At 41.7% G+C, this 25,286-nt stretch overlaps 1 protein-coding gene across 1 annotated transcript; it reads right to left on the bottom strand.

Annotated features, from left to right (window-relative positions):
* Positions 1–8,126: 8,126 nt before the first annotated feature.
* Positions 8,127–23,695, bottom strand: kansl1l (KAT8 regulatory NSL complex subunit 1-like; the record flags this gene model as incomplete). The annotated part of the gene is made up of 15 exons (XM_079230586.1): positions 8,127–8,577; positions 8,967–9,221; positions 10,094–10,214; positions 10,555–10,667; positions 10,814–10,916; positions 11,235–11,347; positions 11,713–11,810; positions 12,032–12,178; positions 14,241–14,372; positions 15,226–15,400; positions 16,862–17,027; positions 17,839–17,942; positions 18,343–18,495; positions 18,974–19,124; positions 22,620–23,695. The coding sequence occupies 14 exons, from the start codon at positions 23,693–23,695 to the stop codon at positions 9,000–9,002; spliced, it is 2,874 nt and encodes a 957-aa protein (XP_079086712.1). The 3' UTR covers positions 8,127–8,577; positions 8,967–8,999.
* Positions 23,696–25,286: the final 1,591 nt, after the last annotated feature.

The raw sequence follows: 25,286 nt of genomic DNA, 5'->3' as shown, positions 1-25,286 counted from the left end.
TACAATGCCAACATTAGAAAAGAAATTTGAAAAAATAAAAATAAAAAACAAGTCTATGAAACAAATTAAATTATATAAAAAATGTATTTCTTCCCAAAGAACCGATACAAGACACATGCATCCTCCTCATGCATCCTCCATCCTTCAGAGGACAGGAGAGGAGAGGAGAGAATAGAGGAGAGAATAGAGGAGAGGAGAGGAGAGGAGAGGAGAGGAGAGGAGAGGAGAGGAGAGGAGTTTGGTGAGCTGTGACTCACCCTTATGTTTTTCCGGGTTCAGCCCACACATGTTTTTCTATGAGCTCTCTATCTGTTCTGTCGTGTGCTGTTGGGTGCAGCGAATGTGGCTCTATTTAAATAGCTATATTCTATAGACTTCCGACATCAAACTGGTTCCAGAAATAAACTCCCCATTCAAAATTCTACTTCTACTATTTTTTTATTTATGCGTTAGCTGCGTGACATGCAGCGTGAATGCATACGCTTCTCAAACAAGTCCTCTCTCAAAATGTGCATGACTTCTTCTTGTGTTTTGGGAAGAGTCCACCAACACCCTCAGCAATGGAAAGCTGGCCTGTTGTTATCTCTGACAGCGTGCTACATTGCTGCTGACAAGTGTTTTTTTGTTTGTTTGCAGTTTTGTTCTTCTAATTAACACAACATTAACTGTAGAAGCAATACATTTTAGGTTCACTAAACAGGCTTTTCTGCATGAGATTTGAAACATTATTATGTACATGGTTATTTAACCTCTTCTATATGTGCAGATGGACAGACTACTCTGGTCCCATTTCCTGCCACATCTCGAGCCAGAGCTTCGGGACATTGCAGGACTGTATTGTGTGCATTAGTTTTAACAAACTGTCAACTGACAAAGTTTGATGAGAAGGAAACATCATTGAGAACTGAAGCAGAACATCTTACATAATTACAAACAAACCTTCACGGCTTCACGATATCAACTGCTAAAAAACAAACTACTATAAAGGTTACATTCCTTGGGAGTGTACAGTATGTACAGCAACATAGTTTGAACAGTCCGCTCTAAATAGCACTGATCTTGGTGTATCCTGAACTGGGAGCTGACATAGAGTTTGGGTATTGGGATCGACTTTCGTGGGTTTGACGTAACTGATCTCAGCTTCCCACAAACTAAGGGTCAGTTAGCTGAACGCCAACTTACCTTCAGTGACCGCTCATTTCCCTGTGCTGTGTAGCAGGTATGTGAGTGGACCAAGTGGATATCCTTCAGCTGCAGGTCAGGTGAGGTGAGCCATGCCACTCCTGAACCACTGCCAAAAATGGAAGTTACTGAGCTTTGACTTGTCAATGTGATGGCCCACTCCCTGACAGAACTACCGAGGTCAGCATTATGCAGTCCATCAGCATTTTAGGATGATCTAGGATTACCACTTTATTTTCTTTGACGATGGAACAAATTGTTAGATTTTCATTTTATGAACATGAGACAATGGTGAAGGAACTACAATCTGTGTCTCAAAAGGTAAAACATGACCATTTAAATGGTTGTCTATGCGTCTTGTGTATGGTCCCTGTATTCTACCTTGTTGTTTTATTTACTGTCCCTACCGTTGAAAAGAGGGCAGGGTCAACTTCAAGTGCAAAGATAAGCGCGTTAATCCTGGATCTTAGTACTGGTGTCAAGGCAGTTTTCAGTCACTCGATGACTCGAAGCAATCAGTAAACTGTTTTTAACATTTTTGAAGTGAAAATCAATACTGTCAACAGAGCATGTTCAACACAAAACTCCATACGTCTTTAAAAAAATCACTTCTCAAACAAATGAAAGCGACACATTCGGTTACAGTGCGTGAGTTATTTCTGTACTCAACGTCTGCTACATTGCACCTCTCTCACCCGATCTCAAAACTAACACTCCTGTATGGAGTCGGGGGTTTCCCCTCAAAGGGGTGACACACTAGTTTAGGTTTGAGCCAACTCAAATATCTTAAGTAAATATGAATTATAAGTATTATTATTTCCACTTTTTGTGTGGTTTACAAATTACAGTACACAACACTGTCAACACCTGATTTATAAGAAGATGTTTTTTTTCTTATTGTATTGTCTGCCATTGTTGCTTTTTATGTAATATTTATGTGTACAATTGTGTGTATTTGTATTGTGTGTTCTTAAACTTCTTTTGTTCTCCTTGGTCCCAGCTATTATTTCTATTCCTGTGGAGGTACATCAAGTAAGATGCAAGAAAACAGCATCAAACTCCTTTCATGTGCACACGTATGTGGCTAATTTCGGGGACAAAATAATGAATAGATTGCCAAAAGACAGCGATCAGCAGATTAATTGAAAAACGGAAATAATAGTGAGTTGCAGCCCTCCCTAGTTGACACCTAAGTGTTATCTAATATAGGAAACATAAAGCATAGGAGCAACCTCTCCCTTCTCCATAAGCATGTTGACCAACAGGCTAATCTTCCAACAACCTGGACTGCTTCACCTCGGCAGAGAGGGGGGGGGGGGGGGGGGGGATTGGGAGCTTTCTGGCAGACAGGCTGGGTTTGAGTGAGTGTTGGTGTGACTGCCAAAGCTCCCACTGTCTCTCTTCTTTCATACAAAGAGCTTTCCTATATTTCTTGTCCCTCTCTCTAACACACACACACACACACAGACGCGCACACACACACACACACACACACACACACACACACACACACACACACACACACACACACACAGCGTCTACGTCAATCATTGAATGTGCCCGTTTGTGTATTTTTTTGTGGATGAGCTCGGCTGACTAAGTATCTTTGTAGGAATCAGGATTAGGTCGTCTCACTGACACACTGGGCTTATGTAAAGCTGACCTACAGCATTTGGCACCACACTGGGACCTGTCCTGCTGCAGCGCTACCTCACCTCGCTGGCACCTCTGCCTAGACTGCTCACTGACAGCCGACTACACTGAAGACCGTGAACATAATAGTGATTGTTTCCTTTAGATGCCTCTCAAGTCATATGTCAGGTATAGCTATCTATCAGACAACACATCCTAAGTAACCCAATAGTCCAAACAATGTTATCAGGAGCTGGATGTAACATGTATGACCCAAACTATCCATTATTTATGGATATACTGTACGTACATATACACTAGAGCTTCAGTGCCGTGGACAATTAAGTGGCCTTGAAGGTGAACACTCCTTCTCATGGTCTTTACTGTCTCTTTCTATGTTTGTCTTTCCCATATCCCAGCAATGTGGTTGGTGATTGCCAAATCTATAATTTTTTTTTTTCAATTTTCAATCAGGTGAGTATCTAGCAACAGTCACATTATGTGCCTATAGGCTGCATCCACACTACTATGTGTATGTTTTAAAATGCATCATCAGTTGTTTTTTTTTTAAAATGATGACGCGGACGTCCACATTCGCACCTTCATTGGGTCTCATCAGTCCTGACGCGTCCTTCTCTGATTCGTCACGCCCCTATCATGTGATCCTTTCACAGCATTGGCCTCGACTACTAATTTTAAGCATCACATGACCTTGTTGTCTATGCTAGCAGCTGTTTTTATAACACTACTACTGCCCACCTGTGAAGGAGACAAGCTATTATTTGAGCGCTTTGCAAAGATTCCCAAGTCAAGCGGCGCATGGTCATCATGCGTCATGTGATGTATGTTTTCAGGCGCGGTAGACTGGGGGGAGAGAGTATTTCTGAAACTTTTCAAATGAAAACGTAGCCGTGTGGATGCCTTAATCTGTCTTGATTTTGTGTAACTCTGCTGGAGTCTAAAACACTGACACCCGGCTCCTGACTGGCACCAAGAAGAGAGTCCAGTAATCCCTCAATACTAGCCTCCTCAATACTAGTTTTTTTTATTTATGTAAATCCATTCTTCTCGGACAAATGGGCTTTTTTTTTAATCAGCCAGAGCCCACTCCTAATTAGGCTAAAATCCCAGGCTGTACAATACACTCAACTTGTGCTTAATCTATTCAGAAAAAAAATCCCATCCATCGCCATCCATCTACGTAGGAAAAAAATTCTCCTTGTGGGATTAATAAAGGATGTATGTATGCATGTATGTATGTATGTATGTATGTATGTATCAATTGTACAAGTTGATAAGTTGGTATTGCAGCAAACATTAGGAGCAAAGAAAGTCCATGAAAAAGACCTTCCCTCATAAGAAAACTCTGGTTCTTCTTCCGATTCCTCGCTCTGATATCTGACTGACAGTCTTTCAATCCAACTTCCAATGTATTCGACCGCACACAAAACAGGCCCTGATTCATTCATTAGCTCAGGTATGGACCACCCATGCATCACCTTGATGTCTACACTTCCAGCTGATGTCTTTGCACCTGATGAATACTTAATGAATATTCACTCGCTATCCAATTAGTTCTCCAAATCAGCTTGCGGTGTCTACTATGTGCCACATGGAGTTTCAGAATGAGGCTCTGGTACTCTCTGGCAAAGAACAGGCAAGTCATTGTAAAGACGGGCAAGCACCTCCCATCTCAAAGGTCCACTTCCTCTCTGAGGCTTTACCGAATCACAAATCAGTAAACCCCGCCGACCTTGTCACTTACACTAAATATATTTCACAAAATCTATATTAAGTATTCAGTGGTAATAAAGGGTATTTTTTTTACAGTAGCATGCAAGTACACACATAGACAATCATAGCGTTGCCAAGACAAGATGCTGCTGTAATCTACGGATTGTTTGGTTGTGAAAAACAAACACTATGATATGTATAGTATGTAGATCACAGAAATATCGTGTCAGACGCCAAAGCAGAAAGATTACGTGTCAAAAGAAGCACGCAAAAAAAATAACAAAGCATCCAAATGTTTGCAGCCTCTCCTCTGTCCTTCCTCAGTCGTGCTAGAAGAATGTAATAGCCAAAGGAATCGATCACGAGCAGAATCTGCTCCTGTGCGCAACATTTACAGGCAAAAAGATGACCTAATGTTAGATATCGATAAACGACCGACCTGGCCTTCAAGGAGTATGAGCCCACTCCCTGAGTGAGGAGGAGCTCCGAGATGCTTGTCTCACCGTTCATGACTCAATGCACCCCAGCCTCATCCTGAACGCACCAGGCATTTAAATGTATCTTGCACACTGTAGGCAAGTGGATGTGACAAAGGGAAAATCAATAGCCAGCCCCTTTATGTAAATGAGATGGAACTGAAACCTGCATGAACTGAAACAAGACATTGATCATGTTTAAGTTCACTATTTAATATCCATTCAGGATGAGGTAAACGATCTCTGAGGTGTAACAACCCAAACTGCTTCCTGAGCTGCTGTGATTCTTATGAAGCAGGGGTTCAACGCAGAGATCAGTGTCTGAATGCACACTTCATTCAAATCACCCCAAACCACAAATATGCAGCAACTAAAATGTGAATGCTTCATATTAATCCCTATAGTAATGACGACAATAAAAAAACATGCACATATTAGGCTTTAAATTGTGTCATCAATCAGAGAGAGGGAGCAGCCCGGCAATATGACTCAGCACCTATATTTTTGCACCGTTCTGTCACAAGTCATTAGGCAGCGATGTTCAGATTATAAATCACGATTACATTTCCATAAAGCCATGTTCTCAAGGTTTTTTTTTTCCTTCCACCCATAGTGACCTCATGTTATAGCTTCCTATAATATAATGCATTATAAGCGCACTATAAAGCCAGGCTACCGCAGCAAGGGAAGTCCCCGCAGTGCCCGCAATAGGTAGAGAGGCTTCATGTGGCACAATGCAGACAGTACCCATTCAACACGTCCACAAAACCAGCATTCAACTGCATAATTGGACCAATAAAGAGCCCGCAGGCAATCAATGTGGCTTACCTATGTCCGATATTTGGTTCCTAGATCTGTTGCTCGGCTGCAAATTTCCTATCAGATTTAAATCCTGCCACATTGCTCATTTAAAGCCAGCCAGAAAACAAGAGTTGAGACAGAACCGACTCACAAGAAGCAGGACTCAGCTCTACTGAAGAAGAACAATGCGCCCTTTCTCCAGCGGGGCACCTCATCGTTTCAGCTCCAACGCTTTGCTGAAATGGTCATGCACTGTCCGTCATGGACTGACCAGGTAGTCAATGTCGCAGTCTTTAGTCGAGTCATTGCACATTCATACACATTCTCTTGCATCATCAATCTGTTATAGAAATAAAGAAGACCTTTTGGGTTGTTGTTTTTTACCTGTTCGGTGCCGTGTCTGTCAGTGCAACTCCGGGTCTATCGGACACAGGGGCTCCGCAGCCTACATGTACCGTAATGATGGTGCTAGTCGCGCCGGGACTTTTTTTTTCCATCACTGTGCTCCAGTAATTACGGTGTTGTGCGCCACCCGTTTTTCTGGAGCTAAGAGTTGGAATTTATAATGCTGTGTGCGTAACACTACATTTAATCTATTACATTACATCTATTATGTATGACAATGTGCTTACAGGTTAAAGGTCAAGCCAAATAATTGACACTGAAGGTATTATGCAAATATATTAATGGAGTTACACTGATTGTATGCAATTATATCAAACAAGTAACACTGGATGTAGTATGTAAGTATATTAATGAATAGGCCGGAGACCCCACACTAATGTTGCACTTTACAACAAAATTCCTTTTTTTACACATTTTAAAGTATTGACATTACTCACCATTGTAGTAGCTATACATCAAAAACTCAGATTGTAAATGCTGAGTTTGAGAATAACAGGATTGTGTGTATTGGCTACTGCTCGAATAATTTAGGAGCCTGTTTTTCCAGCAAAACTCTGGATAACGTTAATCAGACCTGAGATCAGTTTTCATTGGAAATGCTGTCTCACAAAGAAATAGTCCCTAAATGGGATTGAGACAAAGACTTTCTTGATTTAAATTTCACACTAGGTATATATAATGAGTTATATTACAGTATTGTCGTAATTATGTTGTCACATTACATGATGCTCCTTCCAATGCCGGGTTGTTGATATGCAACAGCACCCTCCGGAGTGAAACTGCTGTAGTTACAAGCATGGAGATATACTATGCATCAAAAGTGCTGCTCTTCGTAGTTGTGTCCAACAATGTATCACCGGTTTAGTCTGTTAATTCCCGGTCCATTAACAGATGTTTGAGGGATTCTGTTTCAATGTTAACTTAAACTGGCTTCTAACATGTCCCTTATGTGGTCTCCAAGGGCTCTACCTGAGTATAATAGGCTTGCTTGTTTGTTATATTTCACATTTTACATGGCATTTTCTTAATTAAACATGTAGCTTTCCCAAGAACACAAAAAACACATTTTAGCAGAATTAAAATAAGTATTTTCTTCAGCAGACATCTGTCACAATGGAAGTAGAAAACTTGATTATCAGCCAAATCCCATTTACTCCTACCAACTTGAAATAAGATCATTACTATCTGTAAATGCTTATCATGTGGTTGAGTTTCTAACTCTGGGCACCCTGCCTCTCATCCCTGCTATAAAGCAACTGGCACACATGCATGAAGATGAGAGTGATGACCTTGTCCACCATCTGCCCATTAGGCCCCCTGGTATATGTGAAGGATATTATAAGAGGAGGTTATGCATATGGCATCAAAGTACGATCTGTTTCTCTGAGACTGTGGACCTAAAAAGATGTGACCTCCATAAATGTTAATCACCCAAATCCCTGAAATGACCTCACATTAGTTTGTCCTTCTAGTACTATCTTGCATCAATGACATGTAAAGTACACTTGGCAGATATATTACACATGACTGAAATAATAAACCACCAGGATTCTCAATGATCAGATGCTTCACTTAAATTAATGTGTACATTTTTCAAATTGCTGCATGTCTAAAGGCACCTAAAATACGAACAGTAGGAACTGCTATGGAATGAAATGTTCTACGGCTTGACCTGTGCATGTCATAATTATATAACTCTTTTTCATTCTTACATGTCTGCCTCAAGCTGAAATTCTCAACTTTCACACGCTATGAGATGTAGCATAGCTTTTTGAGTTTAAAGGACTCCTGATGTTTTTTTTTTCTTCTTTGAGGTTTCTTCTCCTCTTTCCCCACCCTCATCCCTGTGCCGGTTTGAATCAGCCACAAGAAGACTCTAGAAAAGGTTCTGGCTGGAATATGTTTACTAACAACTTTCATATAAAATATATACCAAATGACAGTATCAACACATAAAAAGTACATGAAGTCAAAAAGCACATGTAAATCAAGTAAAAGTTACATAAATATGTGTATGTGCTAAAGTCTTCATATACTGACTTTTTAAGACAATTGTGAAAATAAATAGTAAGTGTCAACTACGTACAGTATACAAACCTGAGACTACAGTGGGGTTGTGCTGGTACACATACTCTATACATACAGTACCTTTTATACATTAAAACCTGAAAGTGTAGCAGAAGCTACAGTAGTTATGCTACAATACTCACAAAGTACACATACAAAACACTTTTGCTTTAAAGCATTAAGCAAATAACATCAAATGAACTGTTCTGGAATGTATTAAGTATCCCAATTAAGGTTCCCACAGTTCATTTTCTCCTTGTGGTCCCAGGCATCAGGAGATCTGGAGAGCAAAAACAATAATTCATTAATTTGACAAATATAAATATAAGAAATCCATAAACAAATAAATGCATGTGTTGTGCTATGAATTACTAATTTGACAGATAAAGGAATGCACAGAAAACTTAATAAATTACAAAATAAATTATGAAATGAATGACAAACAAAATAATTTACTAAACTGACTTATGAGCTGAAGGAACAAATGACAAAATTACTACATGTGTTAATTGTTTTAGTAATAATGTCGTACATATGATTTATTATAATCATTTTAATATATACAATGTGCATTATTCATATTACAACATACTTATAAAAGAACATGATTTAGTCCAAATTTTCCAAATGAATCAACAATTTAAGAATTCAATGTATTTCTCAACTCACATTTAAAAACAATTAAAAAAAGGCACTGCTGTCTCAGCTGCCATTGGATGAGCTGCTCCGGCTTTGTCCACCAGGCGGCAGTGTAGCACCAGATGAGGAAGAGAGGGAGAGACAGGAGTTGGAGTTCTTTGATGTGGAACAGGCAGAGCTACACTCCGGCCATCCTAATGGGACTTTGTCCAGGTTATCAGAGAGAAGCGCGTCTTCCTCGTCTTCGGCCAAAGGAAACACTCGTGGCTCCCAAGGTGTCTGGGGCTGCCGGAGGTCAAAGGGCATATGATGGAAATGAGCAAAGCTACAATTCTGTACATATTATACACATCTGTAAATTGAATACATTGTTTTTATACATTTTGAGTTTATTATGTGTTATATGTATCACCTTCTAGAATATATCTATATATTGAGCTTTACATATGCTTACATCTTCATCAGCTACATACAAACTGTGAAATAATGTCCGAAATTCAATAATTGCTCCTCCAATATCAGTCCCAACTACCTTCATTGAATTTAGACTTTGCAGGCTGTATCATGAGGGTGCATGGCTCTGATGTCTGTTGAAAATAATCAAACTGTTTACCCTGCTTTAATCAGGGGTTGTATGGCTGCTGGAGTGCATAAGAAGTGCGAATCAGTGAAGTGGGGGATATTTGTGGTGTGGAAACGGTTGATATGGACAGTCTGGCTCAGTAGCAACTCACTCCTTCTCTAATCAAAAGGGAAGTGGTCCAGAGCACTGCAATCAGAGATCATCAACGAGTGCAGAGTGGAGAAATATCTGTGTCGGCTCGCAAGGATGCATAGAGGCTTTTCACCTCATAATATGACTCAGAGAGAGTATTGATTAGTCTGCAACACATTTGTGCTACTTTATACTCTTTCTGTTCCTCATCTGGAGCACAAATAACAGACACGTCTTTAACTGGAACAGAAAATAGTCTAATGATAATCTACGAGCAATGTACTTGTAAATCTCCTCTTTATAGCGATTGAAAGGTAAAAATTACAAATTTCTGTGCACGTTAAGTGGGAGTTCCCTCCGATGGCACCTGCATCATCATACTCCGATATTCAAAGTTAGTTTGGGGTGTTTGGGGTTTCAGCCGTGGTGCTTTTGATCTTACCAGCCACTCTTCTGAGCTTTGCTGTTCACTAGAATCCAGCTGAGCGCAACCCAACTCCACGGAGCTCTCCTCTCCTGATGTGCACATCCCGCCCCAACTGCCTGACAACCTGCTGCCAGATCTAGAGTGAAAAAACAAGCACACCCCATGAAACTTCACAAGTAAATTACTCCACATTCCCCTTTCACACAGGCTATATTTACGAGCACAGAGATGAACAAACCAAGTCTGCAATAGTTGCACTGTGCAGGCAGCACAGACAGTGGGATTAGGATTTAGTATAATTAACTGCATCTCTTTGTTATAATCTTCTGATAAAAGTTTGAAACGTGTTTTTTTTAAACGCCATTCTCCCCCAACCGACCTGATGTAATTCACCTCGCATTTTGGTATCACCTGATGTAATGGCATTTAACATAAAAGTATGTAACGTTGCATTTTGTGAGTGTTTTTGTTTCCACCTTTCAGGAAGCCTGCAGCATTTCCTTCTTCCCCATGATGACCAGCGTAATTTCTCCCTCTGCTCCACGTCCAGGTGTCTCTGTGCAAACACTTTGTTAGTGAGATCCTCAACCTGAACACACACACACACACACACACACACACACACACACACACACACACACACACACACACACACACACACACACACACACAGAGGAATAAAGATGGTATTCTCTTCACAAATCTCAATAAACAGCCAAAGGGATGAGACACTACCTGCTCCTCCTCCTCTTCTTCTTCCTCCTCCTCCTCATCATCGTCATCGTCCTTCTTCTCTGCCTCACTGTCCATCAGAGATGACGTGTCAATCTCACGCCAACTGCAAAGAAATACAGACATTTTGAGGTGACAGACAGTGTGGACAGGATCTCTTTTATATCAAAGTAAAAAGGGGTGTGTTTAATTACAGCCAAAATGTATCTGAAAATTAATAAGCAAATTAATACATACATAAGATTAAGGAGAGGCATGGCAAGTCATTATGATTCATTCATTCATTTTTTGGAGCCGGTGACAACCCACAGTAAATTCCCTCTGCTGTTAAATGATTTGCTTTCAAGAAAGTTATGCAGCAAAATACAAAACCAAGTTCTTTAGAAGTCTATGTGAATCCAATAGAGTTCCTTTTGTTCCGTACCTGGGTGTCAGGATGTCTTTGTACTGCAGCTTTTCCACTTTAGCCAGAGACATGGGAATGACAATGTTGTTGATGTTGTACACACTCTCTCCCTGGCGTTTGCGAGCAAAGCCCTAAAAGGAAACGCGGTATGACGGTTCACACCAATGATTCACAAGTGGTCACATACATCTTCATCACCAGGTTGCCGTGACACTGGTTTTCTGTAGGCCGGCCAGCTTTTTGCATATTTAACTCATCAAGAGAAGTCAAGAGATGCTTTTGAATGTTTGTTTTACAGTTCTGTTTTACCCATTAAATATATAATCTTGACCTGGTTTTAGGGTCAAGGCTAATTTAGGTTAGGTCTGGGGTAGGTAAGGCTCAGGGTTTTGGCATTACTGTGCATGTCAATGAAGGTTCTCAAAAGTATACATGTTTAAAAAATGTGTGTGTGTGTGTGTGTGTGTGTGTGTGTGTGTGTGTGTGTGTGTGTTACCTGTGAGGCCTTCTTGCGTGAGAACGGTGTGTAGATCTCCTCCAGCACTTCATCTGAACTGTTTGGGTCACAGAACTGGTACAGGATGTCTTCCTCATCTGAATATAACACATACATGCATCAAAATATTGTTAGGCTGGAACAGACACTACATTAAACACATTTTAGTATCCAAAAAAAGGTTGTTTTTTTTTAAAGAATGTCTGTATTTACCAATCCTGCTGCTCTGAATGGAGAGTATTCACTGTAGCCATTTAATCACAAACAGATTCACTGTAAATGTACAATGCATGGTGAACATACACTTGCATATACACACCTTCTGTAAGCCTGTGGATGTGTCTTCTCTTCCTCTTCCTCTGATTGGCTCTCCTGCGTTGACTCTGGGCAGAGCCTGCCCTCCTGATGGGTGACAGACCCATAACTCCTCTTTTATGATGCCGTGCATGCTGCTTGTATGTGCAACCTATAATGACACACACACACGCGCACACACACACACACACACACACACACACACACACACACACACACACACACACACACACACACACACACACACACACACTTCCTGTCATCCCAAATGGTTCTTCAGTTCCGCAGGGATTTCATGCTTTGGGTTAAGTGTACAAAAGCTAATCTTTAACCATTAGTCCTATTATTTTAGCAGTTGACCACCTCTCAGTTTTCTGTTTCTCGCTCACACCACACCAACAGCTTTATTTGCAGTAATCATAGCGCAGATAACTGCCAGCCAAATGCAAATGTCTCTTTCTTTTTGATTAACAATGTGAAACCGTGCAATTAGTGAAATTAATTAACTGTGTTGAAGACACTTTGATGTTTTTTTAGGGTCTTGAATATATAATGTTCTGTTACTTTGCTCAACAAAACACTGCCTACCAGCAGGGCTAAAAAGAATTATAGATGCACAAACACAAATGTGCACACGCGTATCTTCTTAGCCTTAGTTCTAGTATTGTTATCGTCCATGATGACTGGAAACGCCAACCGATTTCAAGGAGAAGAGGAGGACAGAGGTAATGGAGGAACATAAATAGAATGATGCCTGGAATCCACCTTTCATTCCATTAATAAAGTATGTCATAGAGCTCTCCATTCCTACACTGTACAAACAGCTACCATTGTGAACTATTCATATATTTACATCATTAGTCTTTATTCTCCATGCCATTTGCCCACATTTCCTTCCCTGCTTTGACTGTTTATGTAATTTCACTGTACATTAGCTACAACCAGCTATGATAAGAAGTTGGTTTCCATGTGCCAGGCTATCCGTTCAGGTGACGTTTACTTGACTTCTTTCTCTGTTATCGACAAAGGAAAAAACAATCATTTCAAACTGACAGGAAATCGACAGAATAGTGGGTGAGTGAAGTCTTCATCAATTGCCCTCCTTTGTGTTTCCTCCCTTATTCTCTCTCTACCTCTCCTACATCACTGAGAGCGTTTTTTTTCACCTCACCTTTGTATTGAACACAAACCATGTGATATACTGTTGAGTCAACCCTCCCTGGACTAACAGGGAACATTCGAAAATCAACAAATCATTGATTGATCATCAATATACAGCGTGGACAACCATGGGAGCAAGAACCACTTAAAGCCCTGGAACCACAGCTGCCAGAAGTAAACGACCATTTATTATCTTCAGACTAATGTAAAGAGACACATATTGACGTTTGGTGAAATGCCAAATGATTTCATTTCCAACTACTGCTCGGTTGGAAGCATCAGACACACGCTGGAATATCTGACATACTAGGAACCACTTACGATGCTACACAAGGAGATAACGAGCAGACACAGCAGACATTTTATCTCGACAACCAAATGTGAGAATTGTCAGTTTATTATTATAATTAACTTATTGTTTTGACTACAAAAGTCATTTGAATCTAAAAAAAGAAAAAGAGTAAACGCTTTGTTAATATAACTAATATTTAAATGATCAAAAATGGTGTATTTACAATAACTTTTAATGGAAACTTAAACACTGATAAATTAAATATAGATTATAACATTACTCTGCGCTACATCTTATCAAAAGGGGACCACAGCGCCCACAGTAATGTAGTGTACAGCCATTCCAATAAAACCCACCGTTGAAAAGTTTTGACTGTGATGCTGCAGCAGGTAATGTTGACTTTGCATTAACATCAAATTACCATCGACTTCAAACACAGACTTCGGTGGAGCTCCACCACAACAAAGAGAAGAGGATCAAAAGCCAGTGAGGCTCCTATCTGTGCGAAGAACAACAACAACAACAAACACAACAGGAATGCCGGTGCTATCCTTTGAACCTTTGTCCTCCTGTCATCTTCTTCATCACTTGACTACGACAACACAGCGGGTTGCAGGAATGTTTCAACAGCTCACAAGCAGCAGCTAAACATATAGGCTCAGTAAGGTGTGCTGGTATACCGTGACAACAGAAAAGACAGGGGAGCCCTACTGAACAGTACAAGGAATGTGATCAAAACCGGTAAAGGGCAGCTTCTTACTGTTGTGCAGTGGTGTGGAGCTGCATCTGTTGTAGTATGTTTGACTGGATGGTTGGACATTGATAAACAGAGGCATTTGGGACCATTCTTCTCTGGCCTGGACTCTCTTTAAGTGGTGGGACAGAGGAGTGTCTGGAAGAGAATAACAGAGAATGATTTTAAGTATGTGCTCAAAACAGTTTTCACGATCAATTACTCGTCTCTTTAGCACGTCTCTATGTGCATGCAGTCGAGGGCAACACTGATAGTGTGTGATGCACACTATCAAATCACCCGCATCCATTGCTTCCTATGCAAGCCCACACGCAAAACGACATGTTACAAACAGTCGACGTGCCCAGTTATCACTACTTCTGCGTGGCACATGCGGTGTGCTACAGACATCTTTCATTTCATTTATTTATTTGAACAGGGACCGTACACATCAATCAACCCAGGGGTAAATGTGTCAGTCTTAGCTAAGGCTAAATTTCAACCGTAGTCCCTGTGGCCAGATATAACAAGTCATCACTAAAGGAAATAAATGGTTATAACAAAAACATCATAAAAAGCAATAAACATACAGGTTACGATCAAATATCTAAATAGGTCTCATCATAAAAACATCATAAAGATCAATAAACATACACACATTTTGTACACACAATCATTGAGGAGGGAGTCACAATTCATGCTCACACACCTGATTGCTAATAAGCCAGTTCTTCAGGCCGTGTTTAAAAGAGGGATATGTTCTGCTAGTGCGTATATGCAGAGGCAGGGCATTCCAGAGGTGTCCTGCTTTTACTGAGGATGCAGACTGGCTAAACAACTGGTTTGTGTTCTGATTAGGTCTGACAACTCAAATACGAAGCAAAGAAAAGCCTCTTGTGAACTACACCCTTCAGAAAACAGTAAATGAATATGACAATATTTATTTCAAAAGAAAAAGGGGTTGCTTCGCGTCCACAAGTTCCCCCTGAAGTCATGTTCATGTTTCTCCTACCGAATGAAAGAGGCCGCACAGGGCGAGGTGTGCTGTTGGGGGTCCTGGAGGACAGGGACCTACTGGAGCTGCAGTCTGGATCAGAGCACAGGACTACAGGATCACAAGAGGAACAACATGAACAGGAAGATGACGAGAGAGAAGAGGAGATGGTAGACGTGGGCTTTCCGGAGTCCTGACGCACAAGAGAGAGAGAGAAAACAAGAGAGAGAAAATCATTTTTCCACATGATACTAAACAAGAGTTTCTTTATCGACAGTATTAACCTAGCTTTCTCTTTGGGTTTTGTTGGAGTATGAATCACAGGGATTAAACAAAGCTGCTCTGTGAGCACACTGATTAAAGAAATTAAGTTAGTAAAGAGATTCTTTTGTCATCTGGCAATGTCTCAACAGCGGTGGCTTCGGAGCTGCTTCTTTTTATATGAGCTACAATCACTCTGGACTCTATGGTGTGAATAGTATTGTTCAGCAAGATGTTGAAAATCCACGGTAATGGTACGTATGGTATGTTAACAATTATATATTTGTATATGAGCTTAGAAAATGAGGTTTACACCTTCTGTTTCTATCAAAGGTGCCATTGATTCAAAGTCCGCTCTGACCTTCTCAGTCACAACAAGGTGAGACGGAATAAGTATTTTAAATGTGGGTCAAAACTAGAACATAATCAGTTAACTATTTGCACACCCAGCAGGCACAGAGCAACGTAATCATTAATTTGAAGTTGTCGTTTTCTCTGGCCACCTAAATCTTTATTAGTGCAGGTGTAAGTAAAGATATCATAGAAAATATAAACACAAAACTGAAATTAAATGATTGTGCATGTAATATTGCATATATAAGTACAACGGTAGTACAAGAGTTCTTCTTACTAGAACTGTATAATGCTAAGCAGGGCAATGCCAACCACTTGACATTTGACTTGGCAAGAACATAGTACATTTCTCCTGACTAACTAAAGCCGAGAGCTTCAGAATACTCACATGCACTTGTCTATTTGAAGCAAATCCAAGCGATAGTAGTACTCGATTAAAAGAAGCAGGTGTGTGGCTTTGAACATTAATTCCGGTTTAATTTGAGAACCTATTTTCGTTATATGGCATTCCAACACTGACACCCGACTAAAAACAACTGCTTTGAAGCTGCATCTGACATGGATGCAAGGATAATTTGAATTAAAAAAACTAATTAATAGGTTTTGCAGCTTCTACACAGTGACCCACTTTCATCAGTTTCCAACATGTATTTTAAAACCCAAAACGGGTCTACAGTTGGAATTTATAGGTGGTGCAAAGTAATTAATTAAATCTGGGCAGCAGTACAGTAATTAGGCATAGTTCCTCTGGTGTCAGATTCATTACTGTCATTACTGCCAAGTCCTCGGAACAGAGGCGGGAAACATGAAAATGCTACTGTAGTTCAGCATCCATCCATTAGCTACACCACTGTGCAGGGACATGGGCGGCACAAATGAATAGACACTAATGTGTCCCTGAAGTGTTTGTTTCAGAAGCACCGAGCGGTTCTAAGATAAGAATAAGATCATGGAAGAAATAATGAATGGTACTAACTGGGCACAATGGAGCAGCAAATCATCCCAGAAATGAAATGAAGGAGACTGCATGTGTGCCTACCTGTGGACTGCTGGGATTGCAGGAGTTGACGGTGAACAGTTTAGGCTTGTGGTAGGTGACCAGAGGTCGGGTCCGGGCACACATGCACGACACATCAGCTTTGGAGAGCCTCTTGGTCCCCAGTCTCCTCCTCTTAGGCTCACAAATAGTGTCTCCTGTCTGACCACTGCAGGGACGAGATCAAGCGAGGTCACGGAAATGTCAGAGATATGATTCGTGCTCGGATCACAAGTATACAAAAATATTTCCAATGTGTTGTTTGCCTTTGTTATTCTCTGAGAATAATTAGCAAAAAACATGCTTTATTTTTTCCCACATGGCTTTTATCTTCAGAGCCAGACGGAGAGAGTTAAAAATGCAGCAGGGAAGAAAGACATGAGAAGATGATTCAAGTCAGGCCATATGGTGGAGGCCAGGCGGTTTCACTGGGTTACATAACATAGGCCTAGGTGGGACCGGGGACAAATGTCTACTGGTAGGAAACCTCTGTTTATTATTTGATATTACATGCATTCTCTATGTTATTGCAAACACAGCTATAACTTTCAGGCAGTGTTGTAGTGGCATTTTTTTTGAAGGGGCTTGGAATATAAGGTGACAACTCAGAGGATATCACTAAATTGTCTATGCATGGTCTGATTTAGTTGTTCATCATTACTGTGATTGCTCATATTTCAAAACTTAAACTAATAACACATATATAAAGATACATATTCAGTACATATGGCAATAAAAAGAGGTGACTGAAGAGGAATCTTCATTTGTTTTCTGTGGGTGTTTTATCAAATAGCAATACATGATCCATTTCTCCTTAGAGGCTGTCTTATGTAATTTAGAATAATTTAAAAGACCCACGTCTGACAATTTCTCTGGAAATGATCTATGGCAGAAAAGAGACTTGCCCCCCCATGTGTGTGTGTGTGTGTGTGTGTGTGTGTGTGTGTGTGTGTGTGTGTGTGTGTGTGTGTGTCCTCTACCTTGTGAAGCCGCTCTTGCCTTTCCAGGTGTGTGGTTGTTTAGATAGCGGTGAAAAGCTGAGAGGAGGCATCAGACTGCTAACAATCTGGCTGAGCTGAGCACTCTGCAATGACAACATCATCTATATAACACTTTTCACAATTGATCAAATTCGACTTTTAGGTGGAATACCATTCATCTCTCTTCAGTAGCAGCGAGTGGGTAAGCAATCCATCCAAGGGATGGACTGTTTAACATGCGGGATTTAGACTCTCTTGAACCGTTGATTTTTGTTGTGGTGACGGACTGTTTGGATGAAGTTTGCTGTGTGACATACAAATATATATATATATATATATATATATATATATATATATATATATCACAGTATTTTAAAAGATTCACAACCTCAAGTTCTTTTCTCCACAGCAGACTGATAAGCGAACAGATCTTCTCCTGACTTAGTGTACTGAGTTGTATACCCCAAGTATTACAGGTGTGTATACTAGTTCATCCTTTCCTACCTGTCTCTCTATGTTGTGCAGAAGGCGTGTGGGGCTGCAAGGTTCCATGTCAGCATCCGAAGCCGTGCAGGATATCCCGGCCAATTCGCTCAGCAAGGTCTGCTGAATCTGTCTGTCCGTCGGTGGCTGGGACTCCGCAAGCACCACACCACCCTAAGACACACACGAACACATGAAACACACACGAACACATGAAACACACACACACACACACACAAACAACATGGGTTCACCTTTTACCATTAAACGCCCTTTGGAGGGGGGTCTGCCTGAACAAAATACATTTAGACATTTAATTTGTACACTATGCCACGAACCTTACCGTGATCATACAATTATTACAACAGGGCCTTTTCTCTGAGAAATTTACATAATAATCAAAAAGACGAGTCTATAGAGGCATATGAAACACTCATAGTGACAGCACCATAAAAGTCTCACTAGAATGGGACTTTCTTTCTATAACATACTTTTACTATAGTGCTATTCACTTGTTACAGAACGATACATTCTCTTCACACTAAACCGTATCAAGGCCTGACTAAAAGCCCTTCATAATCTATGGCTGCCAGTTTTGGCCTAATTTGTCAGCTGCCCTTTATTGATATTGGCACAGGGGATGTTGTCTTACCTTGGTAGACCGGATGTGCTTGTGGAGCTCCACCAATTGTTGTATCCTCCCCTCCAGCTCGGCCAGACGTAGCTGCAACCAAGTCCATCTGCTGCCCAGCTCCGCTCTCTCGCCCAGCCACCGCCCCTCACAGCTGCTGCTGCTGCTGCTGCTGGACGACAGAGAAGGACACTTAGACCCACATTGTGGTATTATAGTATTCTGTTCATTTTGGCCAAATTATGTCAATTAGACCCCAACACAACCTTACGAGAACATCTTTGGAATATGGGCATGAATGTAGAAAAAATGCCAAGAGAGTAAACGCACTCATGAACTCCAATTTAGCCGTTAACTGGAAGTGCATGAAGAGGTTAGCCTATTAGAATCACTGGCGGGGAAATGTGTGCCGCCAGAGGGAAGAGGAACACAAAGAGAGCACGGACGGACCAAACTATTTGTCAATTCCCATGTTTGTACTGCAGCATCTTATGACCTATATTACACCAACCATGTATCCATGTAGCATGTGTAAATTGTTAAGCATCCCAACAGCCTGGGGGTGCGGGGCGGAGGGACTTTGCCGAGGCACAAAAGCTTATCTAGGCCACAGAATAACACACATTGAGTTGTGTGGTGTGTACCTATAGTATGTTTCCATGGCACTAGCCTGTTCAGTCAGCATTTATCGTGTGGTTGGCTGGCTTCAGCCCAGCAATAGTTGCTATGGCAGTGCTCTTGGACCTTGGCTAGGGCAGGGAGGGACTCCCCCTACTTCAAACACTCAGTTGCAGGCCAGAGAAAGGTTAGGCCAATGTGTAAGCAACTATACACAGAGGGATTTGACTATACCCCTTGGTTATGTGAGGTAGTAATACCAGCCTGTTACGTCAAATAACCAAACTGGTGTTTGCTCGCCTGATCATAGTTACACACAGTTTGTTGTAGATATGAAGGCGAACTTTGCATATGAAAACAAAGCCTATGATTAGTTAATGACTGCTTCTGAACTGAGATTCACTCGATCCTGAGCTGATATCTGTTTTTAAAGGAGCAGGCTGCCTCTTTCCTCCACAGACAATGACCAGACCAGGCTTCCCTGCGGCTCTTTCCAACTGTATAATGAGAAAATTCCTGGAATTCTTTGCCAAGCAGTAGACGAGTCAGTGGGAGAGGACAGGAGAGGAAAGGTTGCCTTAAACCCGTTAGTGTGCAAGTACACATGCATATTTTTCATGAAGATATTTGCATTGCTGAATAACATGTGGGGTCTAGCAACCCACAGGCTACCCTCCACAGTGAGAAAGTAGGAGTTTTCAGAGTCAAGTCGTGGTTGAATAAAAAGCCAGCCCCAACAGGCTGTGGTGGATTTATGAATTATCCCATTTGGCTTGTGTTTCTTGGCTCTTGCAGAGGCATCAAGGCTTTTGGGTGTGTCATGCACTTAAACGTTCCAACACGTAGCCTTTCCCATACAGTACCATGAATAAAACTACAAAAATTACACACATACTGAAAATGAGCCCTGGAGGTATAAAAGACATGCGCTAGTGCCACTGCGGCAATGTGGCCACATGGTTTCAAATTAAAGTCCAACCACGTCACCGCTTTACAAGTTCACAATGTTTTCTAAAAAGGGGGACAATGACCTGTTCCTCCTCCAGCAGGGAGATATCCTCTTCAAGGAGGACCTGCCATAAAAACTCCCCAGGGGGAGGTTTACTGACGCAGCACAGAGTGTTGTTCAACAGACTTGTACAAAAGGCGAGCTGGTGCTTCCAAGATGACTGAAGTTGGCAAAATAAAAAGACACGCACACACACGCAAACACGCACACACACACACACACACACACACACACACACACACACACACACACACACACACACACACACACACACACACACAAATACTAGAAAACAGCCTTTCTTTCTTGTTCTCAGTGCTAATAACCCGTTTTGGGAACAGCTCCTGTTTATTGCACTGAAACCAGCAGAAGTGTTGAAGAAGAAATAAAATGGTCCTGCACTTGACCAGAAAGAAAGGTCTAATTGGAGACCATCATTTCAGTTGTATTTTCGTAACGCTTATCGGTTTCATTTTCAAATTAAATTATAAAAAGGGCAGGTACTATTTTCCTCTGGAATTTTCCAAAGCAAATATGCAGTATAACGCTCCCCAGTGTCACTCTGCTCCCATTCCCTGCATTTGTGTGCGTCTCGTTAACATAATGTATTTGTGGACCTTTCCCACAATATCAACCAGACCAATGGAAAGACTGAACAGGGAAAAAATATATGCAAATTTTCTGATAATGATAATTTTTGTGTGCAACATGCACAGTTTTTCTGCAAGTTGATACTGTCTTGTGGTTTGTTGCACACACCAAAAGAAACACTCCTTACGGGATACAATCAGGGGTTTCATTATTTTGCCTCACCTGGGGCAATATGACTCCCTTTGAGCAAGGACCAAAGTACAGCAGCCAACCTTCCAACACACACACACACACACACACACACACACACACACACACACACACACACACACACACACACACAGCCATGTATCAGGCTTGCTGGCAGGGCCGTGTTTATTTCCCCGCCTGTGGGTCGAGGGAACTGGCATGTCTGTTGAATGGATGACTGCAGCATGGAAAGAGAGCGTGTGTGTGCATAGCTGAAAAATGTCATCACACTCTCCACAGCTGGGGAGGACAAAACTTGTGCTAATGACAACCACACTGTGAACTTCACTGAGGGCCAAGTTAAATATGCAGCTAACGCTGCAGAGACACAGTGGACTTCATACACTGAGACAGCTGACTTTCCAAAACTTATACTGTCACCTTCAAATAGGCCTCTTCAATTTACAGCGTGTGTCTTCTTTTAAAACAAGTTCCCTCTCGCTGGGTTTCAGTCTCTTCATTGTCCTGCACTGAAAGGTTGCCTAGAGTGACAGTCCACCTCTGTGTACTCTGAATTAAAACAAAGACAACGACTCCAGCGTGACCCACAGCTGGGTTATGGCAACCAAATCCCACAAAAAGCATAACAAATATTTTGGCAGTGAGAGCACAAGGAAGTTTGTGAAATGGTTTTCTTATTGTTTTTTCAAACCCTAGCGGGTAACTTCATGAGGTTCACCTCAACTTGATAAGCAAAATACACGGTTCAGGGGATTTCTAAATATTTTCCTTTGTAGCTTGTTGTTGTTAGCTGGAATAATCATCTGTGACACCTATGATGCGCACTGTGGCTCTTAAAGATATACAAAGTTCAAAATAAGAAACAGGCCTCGACGAAACGAGGAAACTGAAAAAAGACCCTTCCATGTTTTATGTGTGGAAAATGTCTTTTTGAACAAGCAATACGGGCCAGTGAACAAGTAATAGTTTGTACGAAATGTACATCAAATCCATTGATGTCAGCCGTTAACCAATCAGTTCATAGCTTCACATCATATTTGAGCGTTAGCATAAGACTAGCCACAATGTGTTATGAAGTTATATTGTTCTTCAAAGATTGGAAGCTTAATGAGATTTTTGTCTTGAGCTACAGTATATTCCAGCTGCCCAAAGAAGTCCCCTACAGGGCTTTAGAGTTTGAGTCTTGTTGATTCATGTGCACAAGACACATGCACCTAACTACATGCACCTTCTACTCACACAGGTGAAGTCTTGTTTCTGCTGTGGATCTTATTCTCCTCCTGTTGCTGCTCCTCGTCTGAGCTGCTGCTGGCCGTGGCCTCGGAGTCCAAAGCCTCCTGCAGGCCTCTCAACACCGCCTGGCTGGAGCGGCTGAACTCGGTGAGCTCTGTGAAGGAACAAGCAGGTGTGGACGAATCCAGCCAGGAACAATGGTGTTTACTTCCCACCGGCGTAGGCAGTACACCAGAAAGCATGGAGTCCGGGCTGTCGAGAGACGCGCCGCCGAGTTGACAGTGCCTTTTCAGCTCCTCCAGCTGCTGGTCGCAGTGGAGCAAAGTGTGTTCTCCTAGCAGGGCTTGCAGTCTCCTCTGGAGCCTCCGAGCTCGGCCATGCAGCCCCGCCTGCCTGGAGAGCTGCTCCTTCACGGCCACCTCCAGCTCGGCTCTGGACGCCAGCGGGTCAGAGTTCACCCTGCCGCTGCAAGGCCGCAGCGAAAATGGAGGATGTTGGCCCATTGCAGCCACTTTACCCTGTGTCAGCGTAGGCGGGGTTGCAAAGAAGGGAGTGTAAGCCTGGGAGTCTATCTTCCCATGAGAACATGAAGGAGGAACACGGGTAAGGATAAGAGGGGAGTGATGCACATCACCACCATCTGGCCCACATTCAGGAGCACTACTGAGCCCATGCAGCAGGCGAGCCTCTTGGTCAGGGACTAAAAACATGTCTGGTACACCTGGGAAGACGCAGGCCACCTGATGAGAATTTCGCAGGCCTTTGTTGAGGGAAAAGAGGCTGAGGAGGGAAGCAGGGCTGGGAAGGAGCACCGTCTCACACTGGCTGGCAGACGCCTGCGGACGCGAGGAAAGTAGAGGGTCGTCCAGGACGATCGCAGGGAGACCGGAGTCCAGGGAGGGAAACCGAGACAGTGTCAGCCACATTTTCTGGAGGTCTCCGTCATCTATCAACCTCATCGGAGACTCTAGCTCGGTACCACGCATGGCTCGACCATCCAAGTCCATTCTGACAGTGGCGGGAGGCGAGGACAGGTGGATCCCATGGCCATCTTTTAGGATTTTGGTGAGGGCCGGGGCCATACCCCTGACGGTCAAAGTAGCCAAAGCAGCAAACTTCACTTAACCACCTGAACAAAAAAAAAGAAGAAAAAAACATTGTTAAAAATGTCATAAAAAAACGAATCCTAAAAATGTATGAAAAAATAAATCCTAAAAATGTATTAGTTACTGAGTCTCTGCTGATAACCACTGCAGTGGAGAGGCACACTGCAATTATGTAATATTGATGGGTAAATTAGACGAAATAACAGGTGCGTTAACGTCAAGCAGCTGACGTTGACGCATTGCGTGGTTAACGGGTCTACAGGTAACGTTCGCAACTCTATACCGCCAGAGTTCCGTTAGTTTGCCGTTAAATTAACAACGCCGTGACATTCGCCCTCACTTAAACTGTGTGAAATAGAATAGCCACGCTAGCTAAACTGTGTCCAGTCCCGGACGGTATCACACCGTAGAGTATTTGTGTTATAACGTAAACGTAAACGTTACTCACCTGAACAAGAGGGGACGTTCAACCGTCGACTAAACATCGTTTATTTAATTGAGAATTAACGCTACGGCTCAATATCAAAATATGTATCGATATTTTTCCCCTTTGCGGATCCTTCCAGAAAATGTTATCCGACCGATTGTCTGGCGATCCAACTGGCTGTCCAACGGTGACATTTATGTTGCCCTCCTCCTCTAGTCTCCTCTCATCCGCCGCTGCGCCTCCTTCTCCTCTCCTTCACTCATCAACTGTCGAGAGGGAGAAACACAGCGGAAAGAGGCGGGGCTGGACCAGGCTCGTGATGCCTTCACGACCTCTTCAGAAGCTCAGGCTTTAGGGCATGCAGAGGGCAAAATTTCCGCATCCCATATTATTCTGTATTATTTGCTGTCTTAAACTCAAGTTACTTCCTTACATTATATTAAGAAATGTAGCGTTGCGGTTTGATTGTACCTGAAAGAATCAAATGTGGGCTCAAAATGTACGTTTTGTAATTGTAGGTGTGTGAAGTGCGCTGCATTCACCAAATATTATTAAATGTATTATTTTTATAAATTAATCTGTCATTGTTGTACCTTGTAATTATTATGTTTTTTACTTGTCATCTAATAACCAACATAACTTAAATGTGTATGTTATGGCAAAAGATCTTATATTCATGATATTCCTATCTCATAATTATCAAAAAAATGCAAGAACATTATGTTGTAAGAAAAGACATCTGGATCTCATAAATATGTAGCCCTATGTTTTAGTAACAGTTATGGTTAACAATTATGAGTTTTCATAATTACAAGACACCGACGTCCTAATCGTGAGATCTTTATCTGAATCATATTACTAGTATTATATCTTGTAAATAGTCACAATAACTGAATATGGTTTTCTTTGATGAACACACTTCATCAAATGCACTTCTATTGCATAGCAACAACTAAAACTTCAATTTAACTTCACAAACAGCTAAAATAACAGCTGGTGCAGTTGCCTTGTGTAACTGGCTGCTTATTACTCACCCAGTGCCAGGGAAAGAAGGGCAGACGAGCCCAATGTTTGAGATGTGAAAGGTAAAAGAGGACTCTCTTATCTCGTTTCAACTGTATGAATCCTGAACCTTTGACA

This window comes from Taurulus bubalis (genome assembly GCF_910589615.1).
Source record: "Taurulus bubalis genome assembly, chromosome: 15".
NCBI classification, from domain to species: domain Eukaryota; kingdom Metazoa; phylum Chordata; class Actinopteri; order Perciformes; family Cottidae; genus Taurulus; species Taurulus bubalis.
Note: the sequence above shows the minus strand (reverse complement) of the source record. Positions and strands in the feature narration are given on the sequence as shown.